The sequence below is a fragment of the Sceloporus occidentalis genome, unplaced genomic scaffold (genome assembly GCF_023333645.1).
Source record: "Sceloporus occidentalis isolate IW3139 unplaced genomic scaffold, rSceOcc1.0.p SCAF_5, whole genome shotgun sequence".
Taxonomy (NCBI): domain Eukaryota; kingdom Metazoa; phylum Chordata; class Lepidosauria; order Squamata; family Phrynosomatidae; genus Sceloporus; species Sceloporus occidentalis.
Window position 1 is genome coordinate 99,367,037 of NW_028316985.1, and position 15,432 is coordinate 99,382,468.

The 15,432-nt window shown below is 46.0% G+C and overlaps 1 protein-coding gene across 1 annotated transcript; it reads right to left on the bottom strand.

The window, feature by feature from the left end:
• Positions 1-850: 850 nt before the first annotated feature.
• On the bottom strand, positions 851-7,055 carry CDKN1B (cyclin dependent kinase inhibitor 1B). The gene is made up of 3 exons (XM_089524865.1): positions 5,953-7,055; positions 4,516-4,649; positions 851-2,154 (listed from the first exon to the last, which is right to left on the bottom strand). Exons 1-2 carry the CDS (start codon positions 6,371-6,373, stop codon positions 4,528-4,530), a joined length of 543 nt encoding a protein of 180 aa, XP_089380991.1. The 5' UTR covers positions 6,374-7,055; the 3' UTR covers positions 851-2,154; positions 4,516-4,527.
• Positions 7,056-15,432: the final 8,377 nt, after the last annotated feature.

Genomic DNA, 15,432 nt, shown 5'->3' on the forward strand with positions numbered 1-15,432 from the left:
GTGTGATGCGGCAGCTAAAAAGGCCAATGCAATTTTAGGCTGCATCAATAAAAGTATAGTGTCTAGATCAAGAGAAGTAATAGTGCCACTGGATTCTGCTTTGGTCAGGCCCCACCTAGAATATTGTGTCCAGTTCTGGGCGCCACAATTCAAAAAGGACATTGAGAAACTGGAGCGTGTCCAAAGGAGGGTGACTAAAATGGTGAAAGGTCTGGAAACCATGCCCTATGAGGAACAGCTTAGGGAGCTGGGGATGTTTAGCCCGGAGAAAAGAAGGTTAAGAGGTGATATGATAGCCCTCTTTAAATATTTGAAGGGATGTCATATTGAGGAGGGGACAAGCTTGTTTTCTTCTGCTCCAGAGAACAGGACCTGGAACAATGGATGCAAGCTACAGGAAAAGAGATTCCACCTCAACATTAGGAAGAACTTCCTGACAGTAAGGGCTGTTCGGCAGTGGAATGCACTTCCTCAGAGGGTGATAGAGTCTCCTTCCTTGGAGGTCTTTAAACAGAGGGTGGATGGCCATCTGTCAGGGATGCTTTGATTTGGATTTCCTGCATGTCAGGGGGTTGGACTGGATGGCCCTAGTGGTCTCTTCCAACTCTACGATTCTATGATTCTATGCTTGATTAAAAGAATTATCGGGACTATGGTGGTGGGGAATGGGTTTACCATTTTTCTTTGCACCAGTGTGAAATCTCAGTCTCCTCCTCATGCTGTTTGTGTGCTATGAGGCAGAGTGGGGCTGCTGTGTAAACCCTTCACGACAGGAGAGGATAAAAAGATAGTTTGGCAATGGTCAAAGTTCCTCATTGTGTCTGAACCTATAAAACATACAAAGAAATCATTTTTATGTGTGTATATATATATATATTTATTTATTTATATATGGCAGTTTTCTTTATTGATTGCTTGATGTGAAACAGTATCAATTGGTAAATGTCTTCACACACAAAAAAAATTAAATTGGCTCAGTCTGCAATCATTTAAGCACAGCCATATTAATTACAAAACAAACCCCCCAAACAAAATCTAAAAACAAAAACAAAACCCTACCAAAGAGAGCATTTACAAATGCACAAAAACACACGCCGCTTTGGCTTTATGGGAAAACATCTTCTAGATTAAAAAAAAAATCTTTTTAACATAAATAAGTTAGTATAATTTCTCAGTGTTTTTTACAAAGTTATGTACACAGGTACATTTCAAAACTTTAATTTTTTAAAAAAAAAACACAAGGCAATATAAAAAAAATACTGTTTAAAGATGTAGTTTTCCTTTTTATATTTACCCACCCATGAACATCAGAGAAGTGAGATGAAGAGAGGTTGAAGTTCAGGGTTTTACAAATCTCTCCATTTTATTCAGAGCAGGAAGGTTTAAATTATTTTTGAAAATATCTAAAGTAACAATATAGATGCCAAAATATATTAGGAAAAAACATTTAAAGGGTTCCAAGAAGGGAGCCCTTTATGCTGCTACATAATGGAAACAAAGTTCCTCAATAACATTTAGGACACGGCCGTCCTCTTGCACAAGGCCCACTAAAATGAATCTGCTTTTCTACACTCTCCATTCATTTCAGTGGAATTTAGCAAAGGTAACTTCTCACTGGAATGCGTCCTTGCTGCGTAGAAATGTCACCAACAGATTCCATCAATCTGCTATTGCCAGTGTTAACATGTTTTTTCTCTCAACCGTCTTGGACTCCATTAAATGGGATAATACATCTTTAAGAAATAATTCAACACATACGTCGCTTCTGCCTGCCGGGTTTTGGAAACAGATTTTGAACCCATCACCTGTCATGACCTCCAACCATTCCCAAAACAAACAAACAAAAAAGATGGGAAGGGGAGATAAAGGTTTATGTGCTACATAATGTAAAAGCTATATACACAGGTAGTACAATGAAGCAAATGAGGAAAAACCTAATTGCAGAATGCTACATCCAATGCTTTAAGAGGCAGATCCATTAAGAGTGCCTGACTTTTAGTGTTACTCAATTACAGATTTCTTTCAGTGCTTGTACAAGTTCTCCATTCCATGGAGAATCAGTGATATGTTTTTTCTTTCATATATAAACTCTGCATCTTCCTTGCTTCATGAACCTGATGCCTCCAAAGAACAAGGAAACAAATGTTCTTCATTCTGAAATTAAGGAAGAGAGTAGGAATAAATTGCTGTGAACAATGATAGCTTATACAAAGAATCACCAACTGCTACCAAAATACCCAGCGAGTCAGTGCTGTTGCTGGAGGTGGAGCAGGTTTCCAGTTGGGGAGTGACAGCACAAATATTGTGTACTACTAGGCATTGTATTAAATGTTGTGTACAATAAACAGTCACTGCTGGATATAAAAACTTTAACTCAGCCAGCAGTGTTTTTGTTTTTCAGCTACTCCAGTCAAGAAAACTGGGTGGGTCAGAGAAATCGTGTCAGTTCTGCTTTTCCAAGTTTTCAGATGTAGCCAGGTTACTTCCATCATTTGCTCAGTTTGGTCCTGGCTCTAACCACAGTCAGCTAAGGGGCTGTACAAACAGCCCCTAAGGGGTGGCATGCAACTGCCCCTTCTTCAGCCAGATTAGGACCACGGCAACCTCACATTATGGCCCCAATCCGGCCTCTGGAGGGCGCAAAAACCGCCAAACGCAGCTCCTTTTTGTGCCCTCCAAATGGTGCCATAGCCGCAGCGGCGCCGCTGTATGGCGCCCCTTTGGCGCTGCGTCATTTGGACGTAGCACCAAAAGGGTGTCATGATGCCGCACGCCGTCTGGAGCAGCATGTGGCATCATGGCACCCTGGTGGCGTTGTCAAGGATGTGCGTCATCTGGACGCGATGCCCTGACTCCGCCCCAGGCCGGCACAAAGTGCCAGTCGGTACATGGCCTAAGTCTCCAGAAATCTTTTTATAAAACAACATTGTTGTCTGTGCCATTTTCTATGTTCACAGGCATTTGGCAAAACTATTTGCAGGTGGACAACATCTGCAGTTTGGGTGAGGCAGTGCTAAATTTGGTACAAACCACATTGCAGGTTTCCAAGAGATGGAGGAGGCATGGAAAATGAGGGGCAAACCCTGCCCAGTTTCTCCCTCTACAGCAACTAATCTCCACAGAAGCTTTTCTTTCCCTCTCAAATACCCAGGAAACAAGTCTGTAGTAGATGAACTTGCACACCTGTACTTACTTTCTACAGCAAGCCTAAGCATCTAGTTCCAAACTTAATATCTCTTATTCATTTGTAAATTGCATCTGTCAACTTTCTTGTAGCAGTCCTGCTCTGAACATTTTTATCCCAGGGACTCTAATTCCCAAACTCCTGCCTTTAATTAATTACTGCTTTTCACACAGCCAGTTAAACACCCTAAAGGCGCCAGACCCTTTGTGATCTTGGAAGCTAAACAGGATCAGCTCTGGATGGGAGACAGCTGTAAGCTGTATTTCAGAGGAAGAACAGGCAAAACTACATTTGAGTATTCCTTGCCTAAGAAACCCTGTGAAATCCATGGGTTCACCATAAGTCGACAGGTGACTCGAAGGCACATACACACTGTAGAGACACACTTTTCACATAGCTTTGTGTCACTGTTCCTAAGGACAAAGTCCAAATAAGAGCTATGCAGACTCGCTGAGCTAAGGCTTACTTGTGAATAAAGAGAACACTACTGGGTTGTAAACATTTTGAGGACTGCAGACAAAAACTGGCCTATGTGCAAAAATAAATGGGAACTTATGTATTTGTGGGGAAGAAGTGTTTAGAAGCCACTTATTTGGGGCCTTTGATCCACATGGCCCTTAGTACTGAATCAGAATTTGTGTTTTTGCAACCAAAAGTAAAATAACATCTTAACGAAACTATGGGCCTGTGCAGACAGTCCAAAATAAAGCTGCTTCGGGTCACTTTGGAAGTGTGCTGCTTAAATGATGCATGTATCTTAAGAGGCCAGAAGCTGCATCAAAGCTCTTCTCCAGTTCTTAGGACTCAAGCATGGCTTTGCATCATTTAAACAGCATACCTCCAAAGTCACCAGAAGCAGCTTTATTTTGGCCTGTCTGTTTGGACCCTAAGGCCTGTTACAGACTGCCAAAATAAAGCTGCTTTGGGTCTCTTTGGAGGTATGCTATTTAAATGATGCATGCATCCTAAGAATCCAGAAGCTGCACCAAAAGCTGCACTCCGGTGCTTAGGAATGGAGTGTGGCTTTGGCGCGACGTCCGGACTCTTAGGACCCATGCATCATTTAAATAGCATACCTCCAAAGAGACCTGAAGCAGCTTTATTTTGGCAGTCTGTAACAGGCCTAAGTCTGCAGATGACAAAATGCTCGCAATCACAAGATGAGATCCACAAGAGTCCTGTTCTGGAAGTTGTTCTCCCAGCTGACCAGAGGCTCAAAAAGCGGACTGATGAAATTATTCAACACAGATACTGAAGTAATCTCAGAGAAGTCATTCCTTTTCTGTCACCTCTACGGATGTTACCAAACGCTGGTCAGAAAGGAAACCCACCTCACAAGCCATTTACGTTGGCCGCTGCCTTGGGCTTGGTTTCTTGGGTGTTTGTTCCTCTGAGCTGGCACTGGGAGAGCCTTCTGGAATTGCCTCCTCTGTTGCGTTGGCTCTTTTGTTTGGAGGAAATGAATCTGTGGGGAAGGCAGAAAAGAAGCTTAAAGCCTCTCTCTCTCTCTTTTTGTTTCTGTTGGGCGTTGTGCTAAAAATATGGAGAGGGCAGTCAAGCAAAAGGGGTGGGAGAAAACACTTCAGAGAAGGAGGCAGGCCCTGAACCATCTAATCGTTTGCCTGGAAAGGGGGGGGGGGCAGCACAGAGCTGAATGTCTGGATCAATGTTATTACATCAGAAACAAGGCAGTTTCAAATAACAAAAACAAACAGCAATTTCCGTGCCATTTTTTCCTAACATTTTATCCTCGGCTTTCGTAAGAATAAAGAAAAGCGACCTTTTTATTTGTTGGTTTTGTTTGCTTTATTTATTGATTTGCATCTCCTGAGATGAATGCTGCTGTCAAAAATAGACTTTTTAGCTGCAGCCACACTGGAGAAATAACCCGGTTTGGCACCGCTTTGACTCTTTGTCTGGCTCAAGGCTATGGAATTCTGGGAGTTGGAGTATGTTGTGGGGTCCAGAGCGGAGCAGAGCTCCGCTCTGGGCCCCACAACATACTCCAACTCCCAGAATTCCATAGCCTTGAGCCAGTAATGCAGTTAAAGTGGGGCCAAATCGGGTTATTTCTCCAGTGTGGATGCAGCCAATCTGTCAGAGAGAGCTCAAGTGCCACAATAAACTACAGTTCCCTGGATTGCCTACAATCTAATATATATATATATGATAGATAGATAGATAGATAGATAGATAGATGATAGATAGATTACCTATATAGATTGCCCACAATCTATAACCTACAGGTTACAGTTTGAGACCACTGTAACCTGTAGGTTATAGATTGTAGGCAATCTATATAGGCAATCTATCTATATATATTAGATTGTGTGGGGGGGGGGGGAGGGTTGCAGTGTTTGGGACCCTCAGCTCCCAGCAGAAACTGTCGGTTTCCAGCCGAATATAAGATAGATAGATAGATAGATAGATAGTTTCCTCAGCTACCTACTGAGGAGCCTTTGTTTGTATTTCCCCCGATGTTAATCAGTGTTCAGTGTCTACTGCAGTTGAAGGAAGCCTCCCTGTCCAGCAGCAGTGTATCTTTATATATTTGGGGGGGGGGATTTTGGGGGGCTATGAGGCCATGTTCTAGAAGAGTGTATTCCTGACCTTTCGGAGCATCAGAGAATGAAGATGCGTCTCTCAGTCTCAAAGGCTGGAAGGGAGGGAGGGAGGGAGGGCAGGCCTTAAACCGCCCCCCCCCAAAGCGGCTGCTGTTTTGGGGCTCAAGGGAAGAGGGCTGGGAGAGGAGGCCGGGGGTGGCTTACCGTCGGCGGCGGGCCGCTTCCTCTGGGCCCCGGGGACCGAGTCCTCTTCCTCCTCCTCCTCTCCTGCTCCTGCTCCTCCTGGGGGTCTGGAGCCTCCCTGGGTCCCTGGCCGGAGCCTGGGGGGCCGGCTGTAGAAGTCGGGCAGGGCCTGGCTGCCGAGGGCTTGCCACTGGTATCTCCCTCGGAGGGGCCGGTGGCGCTGGAAGTCGAAGTTCCACCGGGCCCGGCTGGCCTCCTCTTGCTCCCGCCGGTGCCTCCGCAGCTCCCGGGCCAGCTCCCGGTGGTCGACGGGGCCGAAGAGGTTGCGGCAGCAGGCCGAGGGCTTCGGGGGGGAAGACTCCGCCGACGACGACGACGACTGGCGGGTTTCCATCCGCTCCAGGCTGGGGCTCCCCGACGAGAGGCGCACCTTCGACATCATCCCCGCCGCCGCCGCCACCGCCACCGCGGTCCTAAGGGAGGCCGGCCGGGGTCGCCCTCGGTCCCGACGACAGGGAAGGGAAATGCCCAGGAAAACGACGACGACGAGGAGGAGGAGGAGGAGGAGGAAAAGCCGCCCCGCTCCCGCCCGCCGCCGCTACTTCTTGCATAAGACGGGGAAAGACAGGAAAGAAGGAAGGAAGAAAGAGAAAGGAAGGAAGGGAGAAAGAGAGAAAGAAAGGGTTGAGGGTCCTCTCACCGAGCAGCAAAGGGGGGCAAGGAAGGAGGGGAAAACAAGGAGGACGGAAAGGTTGCAGAAGAGGCTCCTTTCGACCCAAAACGACCCGAAAAAAAGCAAAGGCTGCTCCCTCCTTCTTCTCCTCCTCTTTCTCTTTCTCCTTCTTTTTTCTCTGTCGGGATCCCGCAAAAGCTGCCTCCTCCAGTGCCAGGGCTCCTCCGCCGCCTTGTTTTTTAAGGTTGTGGGAGAAGAAGGAGGAGGAAGGAGGGAGGAAAAAGAGAGAGAAAACAAGGAGGGGAAGAGGGAGGGAAGGAGGGATGGAGAAAAGGAGGGGGCCGGAGAGAGAGAGAGAGAGAGAGAGACGAGCCTCTCTCTCTTATTTGTGATCCCCCCCCCAGTTGCCCAATATGGCGATTGAAGGGAGGCTGCCGGAGGGAAAAGTGATTGACGGGCCTCGTCTATTTAAACGGAGGAAGGCCGCCATTGGCTCAAAAGCCCGGCCCCTCCCCGACTCTCCTCCTCGCCTCACTCGGCTGGAGAAGGGAGGCCGCCTTGGAAGGAGGGCCCAAGGTGTGCCCTGACTGGGGGGGGGGGGGGAACCCGTTGTGACTCCGCTTGAGCGGAGACGGCTCCGTGCTATGGAATTCTGGGAATTGTAGTTTGTGGAGGGGGCCTGGCCCCCTCCACAAACTACAATTCCCAGAATTCCATAGCACGGAGCCGTCTCCGCTCAAGCGGAGTCAAACTGGATTATCCCTCAACTTCGGATGCCGCCCGTTTGTGTTTGAGTTCGCGGGAAAGTGAGCCGCCCTTGACAGAAAGTAGCCAAAAGCGGCTCTTTTCCTTACACTTTGTATCCCAGCCTCCTTCCCTTTCAGTTCTTCCCCCCAAAACGTGCATTCGTCAGCATTTGCCTTTCCCCCTGAGGCTGAGAGAGTGTGACTTGGCCAAAGTCACTTCAGGGCCGAGGGAGGAATTGGACCCTGGTCTCTCACTCAGACCACTGCTCCAGGCTGCTTAGTAAACTTGCAAAGCTGAGGTTGGCATAAGTGTGAACGCACCATTCTCATCTCATCTCTCAGGCTTTGTGGCCCTTTAGTGACTCGCTGGGTATTTTGGTAGCAGTTGGTGATCCTTCTGTGGAGAGCTCCTGTGGCACCTTTGAGACTCAACTCAAGAAGAAAGAAGTTGGCAGCATGAGCTTTCAGTCACAGACTTAGGTCTACTTCCAAATGCATCTGAGGAAGAAGACTTAAGGGCCTGAACCGACAGGCCAAAACAAATCTGCTTTGGGTCACTTTGGAGGTATGCTGTTTAAATGCTGCATGCGTCCTAAGAGGCTGGAAGCCATGCCAAAGCCATGCTTGAGTCCTAAGGACTGGAGCACATGACACACACATCTTAAGCCGGCCTGAGAGGGAGTTCACCAGGCAGGTCCAGCTCCATCAGGGCTAGCCTGGAAGAAGGAAGAGTCCTCCCTCCAATCCATCTGCCTTGGTCCAGGCCTCAGACGGAGAGAAGAACCACTGGACCTCATCCTCTTTCCCTTCACCATTCCCTTCTCCTTTTGTTTCGTGTCTTTTAGATTGTAAGCCTGAGGGCAGGGAACTGTCTGATTAAAAATAATATTGTAAGCCGCCCTGAGAGCCATTAGGGCTGAAGGGCGGGATATAAATACCTAAATAAATAAATAAGCAGCCAGAAGCTGTGCCAAAGCTGTGCTCCAGTCCAGATTTGTTTTGGCCTTTCCAGAACAGATCCCCTGCAAGTTCCAAGGGGCAACTGTATTACATCCACAGCGTTCAACGGATCTACCTCTCTTGTAATTCCTTCAAAAGAGGTCCAAAGCTCACTGCAGAAACCATCTAGTTTGAGACCGCTTGAACTGGCCTGGCACAGTGCTATGGAATTCTGGGAGCTGTAGCTTTGTGAGACACAGGGACGTAGCCAAGGGGGGGCGGGGTTCTTGGGGTCCAGACCCCCCCCCCTTCCATTAGAAAAATGAATGGTGTGTGCTGCTGCGCCGCTGCACCCAAGCCGCATTATAATGGTGGCACTTAGTCTGGACCCCCCCCCCCTCCTAAAATCCTGGCTACATCCCTGTGAGACAGGCTTCTCTATCAGAGCACTCTGGTGCCAGAGTAAGCTAAAATTCACAGGATCCCCTAGCACTGAGCCAAGGAAGTTAAAGTGGTTTCAAACTGGATTATTTCTGCAGTGTGTTTTAGACCAGAGAGATAAGATTAGCCTGGCATGACTTGTTTAGAGAAACCCATGCTGGCTTTTAGTAATCACAGCGTTTCTTTCTGTGTAGTTGCACACAGCTACTGATCTGTTCTTCGAGGAGGTGCTGAAAAGTTCTCGGCTCAACCAACAAGGGAACAGGGACATAGCCAGGATTTTAAGAAGGGGGGGTCCAGACTAAGTGCCACCATTATAATGGGACTTGGGCGCAGCGGCACGCACCATTCATTTTTCTAATGGAAGGGGGGGGTCCAGACCCCAAGAACCCCCCCCCCTCCTTGGCTACGTCCCTGAAGGGAATGACCTAGATTAGAGCCATGAAATTTACATGCTATTCCACATGTTCATCTCGAAGTCCAATGCATTTGGCAGATGGTTTCTCAAGTTTAGCTAACCTTCTCCCATCCCCAAAATAAAAATAATAACCTGATGTCTGGTCATTGAAAAAACTGCTCTGTTGCTGGTATTGCCTCTGAAACATTCAAAAATGTCATTCCTTTTCAAATTCCTTTTAAGGTTTGGAAACAGGAAATAGTCAGATGGAGCAAGGTCTGGTGAGTATGGCGGGTAGTCTCTGCACCCAAACCTCAGATTCTCCACATCATCCATCTTGCCAGCTCTGTGAGCAGATGCATCGTCCTACAAAAAGAGAACACCTTTCCACAGCTTCCCTCGCCATTTTTCCTTGAAAGCCTCCTTTAATTGGCACAGCAAGTTAGAGTAGTGTTCTACATTCACTGTCTGACCCTTCTGAAGATGGTCATCAAAATACCTTCCTTATCCCCCAAAACTGTGGCCTTTCTTTGATTCTACCCTTTGAATCTTGAATTTCGTTTTAATGATTTTATGGGAGGAGGTGAGGATAAAATCCATAACAACAAACACATACAAAGCTTTTGGGTGCAGAAATATACCTCTACAGGAAAAAATAACCATTATATTTGGATTGCCACAGTTACCGGAGTATACAATCAGGTAAAAAGCTTATTAACAGGTGTGGACCCAGGGAGATGAGATGAGATTTCTTTGGCTATAGAGAACTTGAGTGCCGCCACTGTTGTTTGGTCTCCACATCATAGTGATGTAACCATGTTTCATCAACAGTGACAAGTCGTTCCAAAAACCCAGGCCAGGAACAGACGGGCCAAATGAAGCGGCTTCTGTCTGCTTCATGGGTGTGGCATTTACATGACACATGGCCCCAAAGTGGCCTGATGCCACTCTGACGCCACGCTCCTGTCCTTTGGACCAGAGCAAAAAGGAGTCGGGATAATCTGGCTCCTGGCAGCATGGCTTGGGTCATGAGGTGGTGGCCACTTTGGGAGTGGACTGTGCAGTCCCTGTGGTCCCAGCCTGCTTGCGGCCAGAGCAGACTCGGGCCTCTCCTTACCATCAGAGGGCTCCAGCCCTAGGATCACTAAATCACTCCAAATGCTGCAAAATCAGCTTGGAGGTATCTACTCAATTTTATTTCTGGTTAGCGTTAAAACATTTTTGCTCCCACTTGGTTTATAGCTTCTGCATAGCCAACTACTCATGAATTATAAACCCAGTGCATTCCCGGGATATCTCTAGTGTCTCAGCAATTGTTTTAGTGAGATTTGAAACACTTATATTTTTCCTTTGTTAAAATCATTCAAGGTCTTCTCATCTCATGTTAAGGTCTGCTTCTCACTATCTGATATCACCAAATTTGTATCTTTTAGAACATTAAATTTTTAGCCAAAGCTATGCAGATACAAGAGGGTATCGTAAAGTAATAATTATCACCCAGAAGTTATTGTGGTATATTGATAAAATTTTGTCAGTGTCATCATTGATCCCTAAGTGTTTGATGCCTGTACTGCAGCCATTCACTCAAAGCCAAAGGTTGCAAGTTCAAGACCAGCAAAAGGGCCCAAGCTCAACTCAGGCTTGCATCCTTCCGAGGTCGCTAAAATGAGTACCCAGACTGTTGGGGGCAAATTAGCTTACTTGCTAATTAGCTTACTTGCTGTTCACCACTATGATCTTTGGAATAGCGGTATATAAATAAAACAAATTATTATTATTATTATTATTATTATTATTATTATTAAAGTGTAAGATGGAGAAGACTGAGGCTCACAGCATGATAACATTCCTGCATTTGAAGGGTAATAGTAACCGGCAAATTCATGATGAGATGATGGTAGTTTATGACACCATTGTGAGGTGGAAAAGGAATTTCCAAACTGGCCACATGTCCCTCATAGACAAAGCAAGACCTGGAAGGCCATCAATGATGGACAATGTGGCCACAGTGAAGAAAGTGGAGTGTTTAATCCTGGAAGACAGATGACCAACCATCCAAATGATCATGAAAGAAACTGGTCTCAGTTATGGTAGTGTGTGGAAAATTATTCATGATGAACTGTACATGTCTAAGGTGTCTGTGCACTGAGTTCCATGTTTGCTAACCCCTTTCCAGAAACAAGCATAGTGTGACCTTCCAAGCCAGATGTTGACGCTGTTGGAACAAAATGAAGAGGATTTTTTTTGGTCGTCTGGTAACCATGAATGAATCTTAGAATCATAGAATGATAAGAGTTAGAAGAGACCGCAAGGGCCATCCAGTCCAACCCCCTGCCACGCAGGAAATCTAAATCAAAGCATCCTTGACAGATGGCCATCTAGCCTCTGCTTAAAGACCTCCAAGGAAGGAGACTCCACTACACTCCGAGGGAGTGTGTTCCACTGGATCTATCAGTATGATCCAGAGACCAAAACCATGACCATTGAGTGGAAACATGCTGATTCCCCTCCCCTCTAAAAATGTGCAAAAGTCAGCAGGGAAGGTCATGCTCTCAGTTTTTTGGAACTGGTGTGGAATGATTCTCACAGATTACCTTACAAAGGGACCAGCCATTACTGACACATACTACAATAATCTTCTGGACAAGTTACGAGATGCTCTGAAAAAGAAACACGACGTAAGCTCTACAGAAGCATTCATCTCCTAGCTGACAGTGCACCAGCTCACTCATCTCAAGTTGCAATTAACAAAGCAAGGGCATGTGGCTTTGAGATTTTGCAGCATCCACCTTATTCTCCCAACCTTGCACTAAGTGACTTTTTCTTGTTCCAAGAAATGAAAAATCCACTTTGGGGTCGCCGATTTGACAACACAAATAACATCATTCATGAAGTGGAAGAGCGGTTTAAGGCACAATCTGTAGACTTCTACAAAAACGGTATTCAGAGGGTCAAGAAACACTGGGGGAAATGTGTAAATCTGGATGGTGACTACATAAAGAAAAATTAACAACTACAAATCAACACAAACTTTTTGTCGATTTTTTTAAAGGTGATAATCAAAACTTTACGACACCCCCTCACACACTACAAATCATAAAAAGGGTTTGGGAAATGACCCCACCCATGAAGCTCATTTCTGTTTTAAACTTCTCCCTTTCTCCCTCTCCCTCTCCCTCTGTTTTGTTTTGTTTTGTTATCTTTGCAAAATGGTTGTTCAATTGAAATACAGTTAATTAACTAACTTTTTGAAGATGGGGACAACATTTGCTTTCCTCCAGTCTGCTGGCTCCTCTCCTGCTCTCCAAGACGTTGCAGAGATTATTGACAGTGGCACAGAGATTATGCCTGGTCATTCCTTTAGTACCCTTGCATATGATTTTTCTGGTCTCAAAGACTTGACATCATTTAAAGCAGTGATTCCCAAAATGGGCAGTACAGCCTCCGGGGGGGGGGGGGGGGGTAGAAAGATGCAGAGTGGCAAGGAGAAAAAAGGGAGTGGCAACAGGGAAAGGACTGAGAAACTGAATTGTAGAGCAAGGATGCAGCAGTACCTGGCTGTGAAGAGCTGTTCCCAGCCTCACAAGCATACACCTTATTAGCTTTCTAGAGGCAGTGAGGTTTTCAAGACACCATCCACAGAAAGAGAAGCAGGAGCTGCTGCTACCAGTGAGAAAGCAAAGAAAATGACAAGAGTGGACAATTGGGTAGGAGGACAATAGGATGGAGTGCAAATGCACAATGAAGCAATGATAAGAACTGGCTCATTGCAGTGCCATCAACCGAGCAGCCTCCTCCTCCAAGGCCACCTTCCTGCTCTTTTCTCTGCACTCTTGCCACCACTTTTCTCCTTAGTTTCAGGAGACACCTGGCTGGAATGGGGATGATGGCCTTGATTGGGAGGGAGGCAAAAAGAGGGCAGGGGAGGGCAGCTCTCTGCAGTGTTGGGTGCCAACTTGGTGCAACTGCACATCTCTTGCTTGTGTCTCTGCTTCATGGTGGCTTTCCACCATTGCTGGCAGGTGGCTGTCATGATGACCACAGAAATCTTTGGGGGGTTGGCTGTCCTGCAGGAGGTGAAAGACTAATGCTTTTGCTGCTGCTTTGGATGGTTGTTGATAGTGATTGCTCATCTTGCCAGTAAGCCACATATAGAGGGAGGTTGTTTCCACACTTTAGATTTAAAGCAGTTTGATGTTACCTTAACTACTATGATTCTATCCTACAGAATCATAGGATTTGTACTTTGGTGAGGTACCAAAGTTCTCTGACAGACCAGGCTGCATACCTCACCAAACTACAAATCCCAGGATTGTGTATGATAGAGTCATGGTATGTCAAACTGGTTTAATTCTGCGGTGTAAATACACATTCAAAGGGGCCGGGGGCGGGGGGGGGGGGGGGAGGAAATGAGCCTAAACAAAATGAAATACACCTAGGGGTTGCTGTGTTGTCCATATAGCAAATCCAATAACATCCAAACAATGGTACCTTTATTGGACCAACCAAAATGCACAATTATATGTTGAAAGCTTTCAAAGTCACACTGGCTTCTTCATCAGACAAACAGTAAAAGGAAATTGAAGATATTAGGCATAGGCCTGCATTTTCTCTTTCTGGTCTTAGTTCAGATGGTAGGGAGGGCTATCTGCAGGCTGGCACCTCCCCCTTTAGTCATGTGGTCACTGGAAGATTCTCAGTGGCGCATTACAGACCGCCCAAAACGGGCGGTCTCACATCGCTGCCGGTTGCTGCGTCCGGGAACCGCAGCGGCCAAACTGCACGGCTCCCAGGCGCAGTAAGAAAGAAGCGCTAAAATGGCGCTTCTTTCTGGGACCCGGAAGTGGCGCCATGAGGCGCTAGTTGTGCACTCGTGGCATCACTTCCACTGCACGATGACCGGGCGCTACGCGTCCATGACGTCAAAATGGCACCCCCCATGTGGACGGGCGCCGCCATTTTGTACGGACTCAGTCTGTACTAGGGTTGAGGGGCATCCCCTTCTCAACCCTAACACGCCCCTTCTCAACCCTAGTATGCCCCTTCGGCGCATCTGTAACACGCCAGAGTCAAGGAAATTTAATGTCCATTTGCAATTCAAAGAAGATGTTTCCTTGGAATACAGCATGTCTCCTTCCTTTGTGAAGCCACAGGTTCCTATGCAGGTAGAGAATACTGAATTTCTCAAGTTTCCTTGACTTTGAAAATCTACCAGTGGCCACATGGCCAAAGAGGGAGGTGCCAGTCTGCGGATAGCTGCTGTAGATGCTGTAGGCTCTATTTCAGAGAAAGGAACTGGCAAAAACCAACTTTGAGTATTCCTTACCTAAGAGAAGTCCTCTTTAATCATGACATCATGTAAAAAATTTCACCAAGATCATGCGACTTTCTGAAGAAAATGACTGTTTAAACCCCTGATTTTCCTTGATTTTCCCCATGTGATAAAGTCCATAGTCCAATGCTCAAACCATTTCACCACATGATGCTCCGCTATTTGAGCACTATTTATTTCACCTGGCAACCCTAATCTCTTTATAAAATCCCAAAGGCAATGTGTCCTACTTTGACAGCTCCCTAACATTGTTCAAATGATGTGTGTGTGTGTGTGTGTGTGTGTGTGTGTGTGTGATGCTACAAGACCTGATCCAACCTGTGTAAAGGTGCTAGCAATTAAATAAAATCACAGCAACACCATGGTGTTATATATGTGGTGTTGCTATGGTGTTATATCTGTTTATATCTGTAATGTTTCAATCAGACAAGCTAGTCAATATGATGACGCAACAGCCAATGTTGGCTCTCTGTGGAGGATTGCTTTGAGATAAATGCACTCAATGAAAGCTTATGACAAATAAAACTTGTTTGTCTCTAAGGTGCCACAAGATGCTTTGTTGTTTATAGTCCATATAATGCAAGTCCTCTTCATAAACATATGCTTATCGCACTTAAAATGTTTAATGCATGAGATGACCTACAGAATGCAAAAAAAGAAAGAAGGGAAAGTTTGAGGGGAGGAAGAGAAGGAGGAATAAAGAGAATATTCACCTTTCAGGAGCTTCTACTGCCACAGACAATAACCAAGAAGAGGCTGGAGAAACTGAAAGCGATGCGTAATAATGTTTGTTTCATCTGCAAAAGAAAAAGAGGGAAAGGTCTAAGGTGAAAAGGGAGCTTTGAGAGCTGTCGTGGATATTAACTATCCAAGCCTGTTTAAAATATGTGTTTCTTGTGTCCTGGAGGCAGGTAAGATGGTCCATGAAATTAAAACCCACCATGAGATTTTAATTAAAATCCCTCCCTCCGTT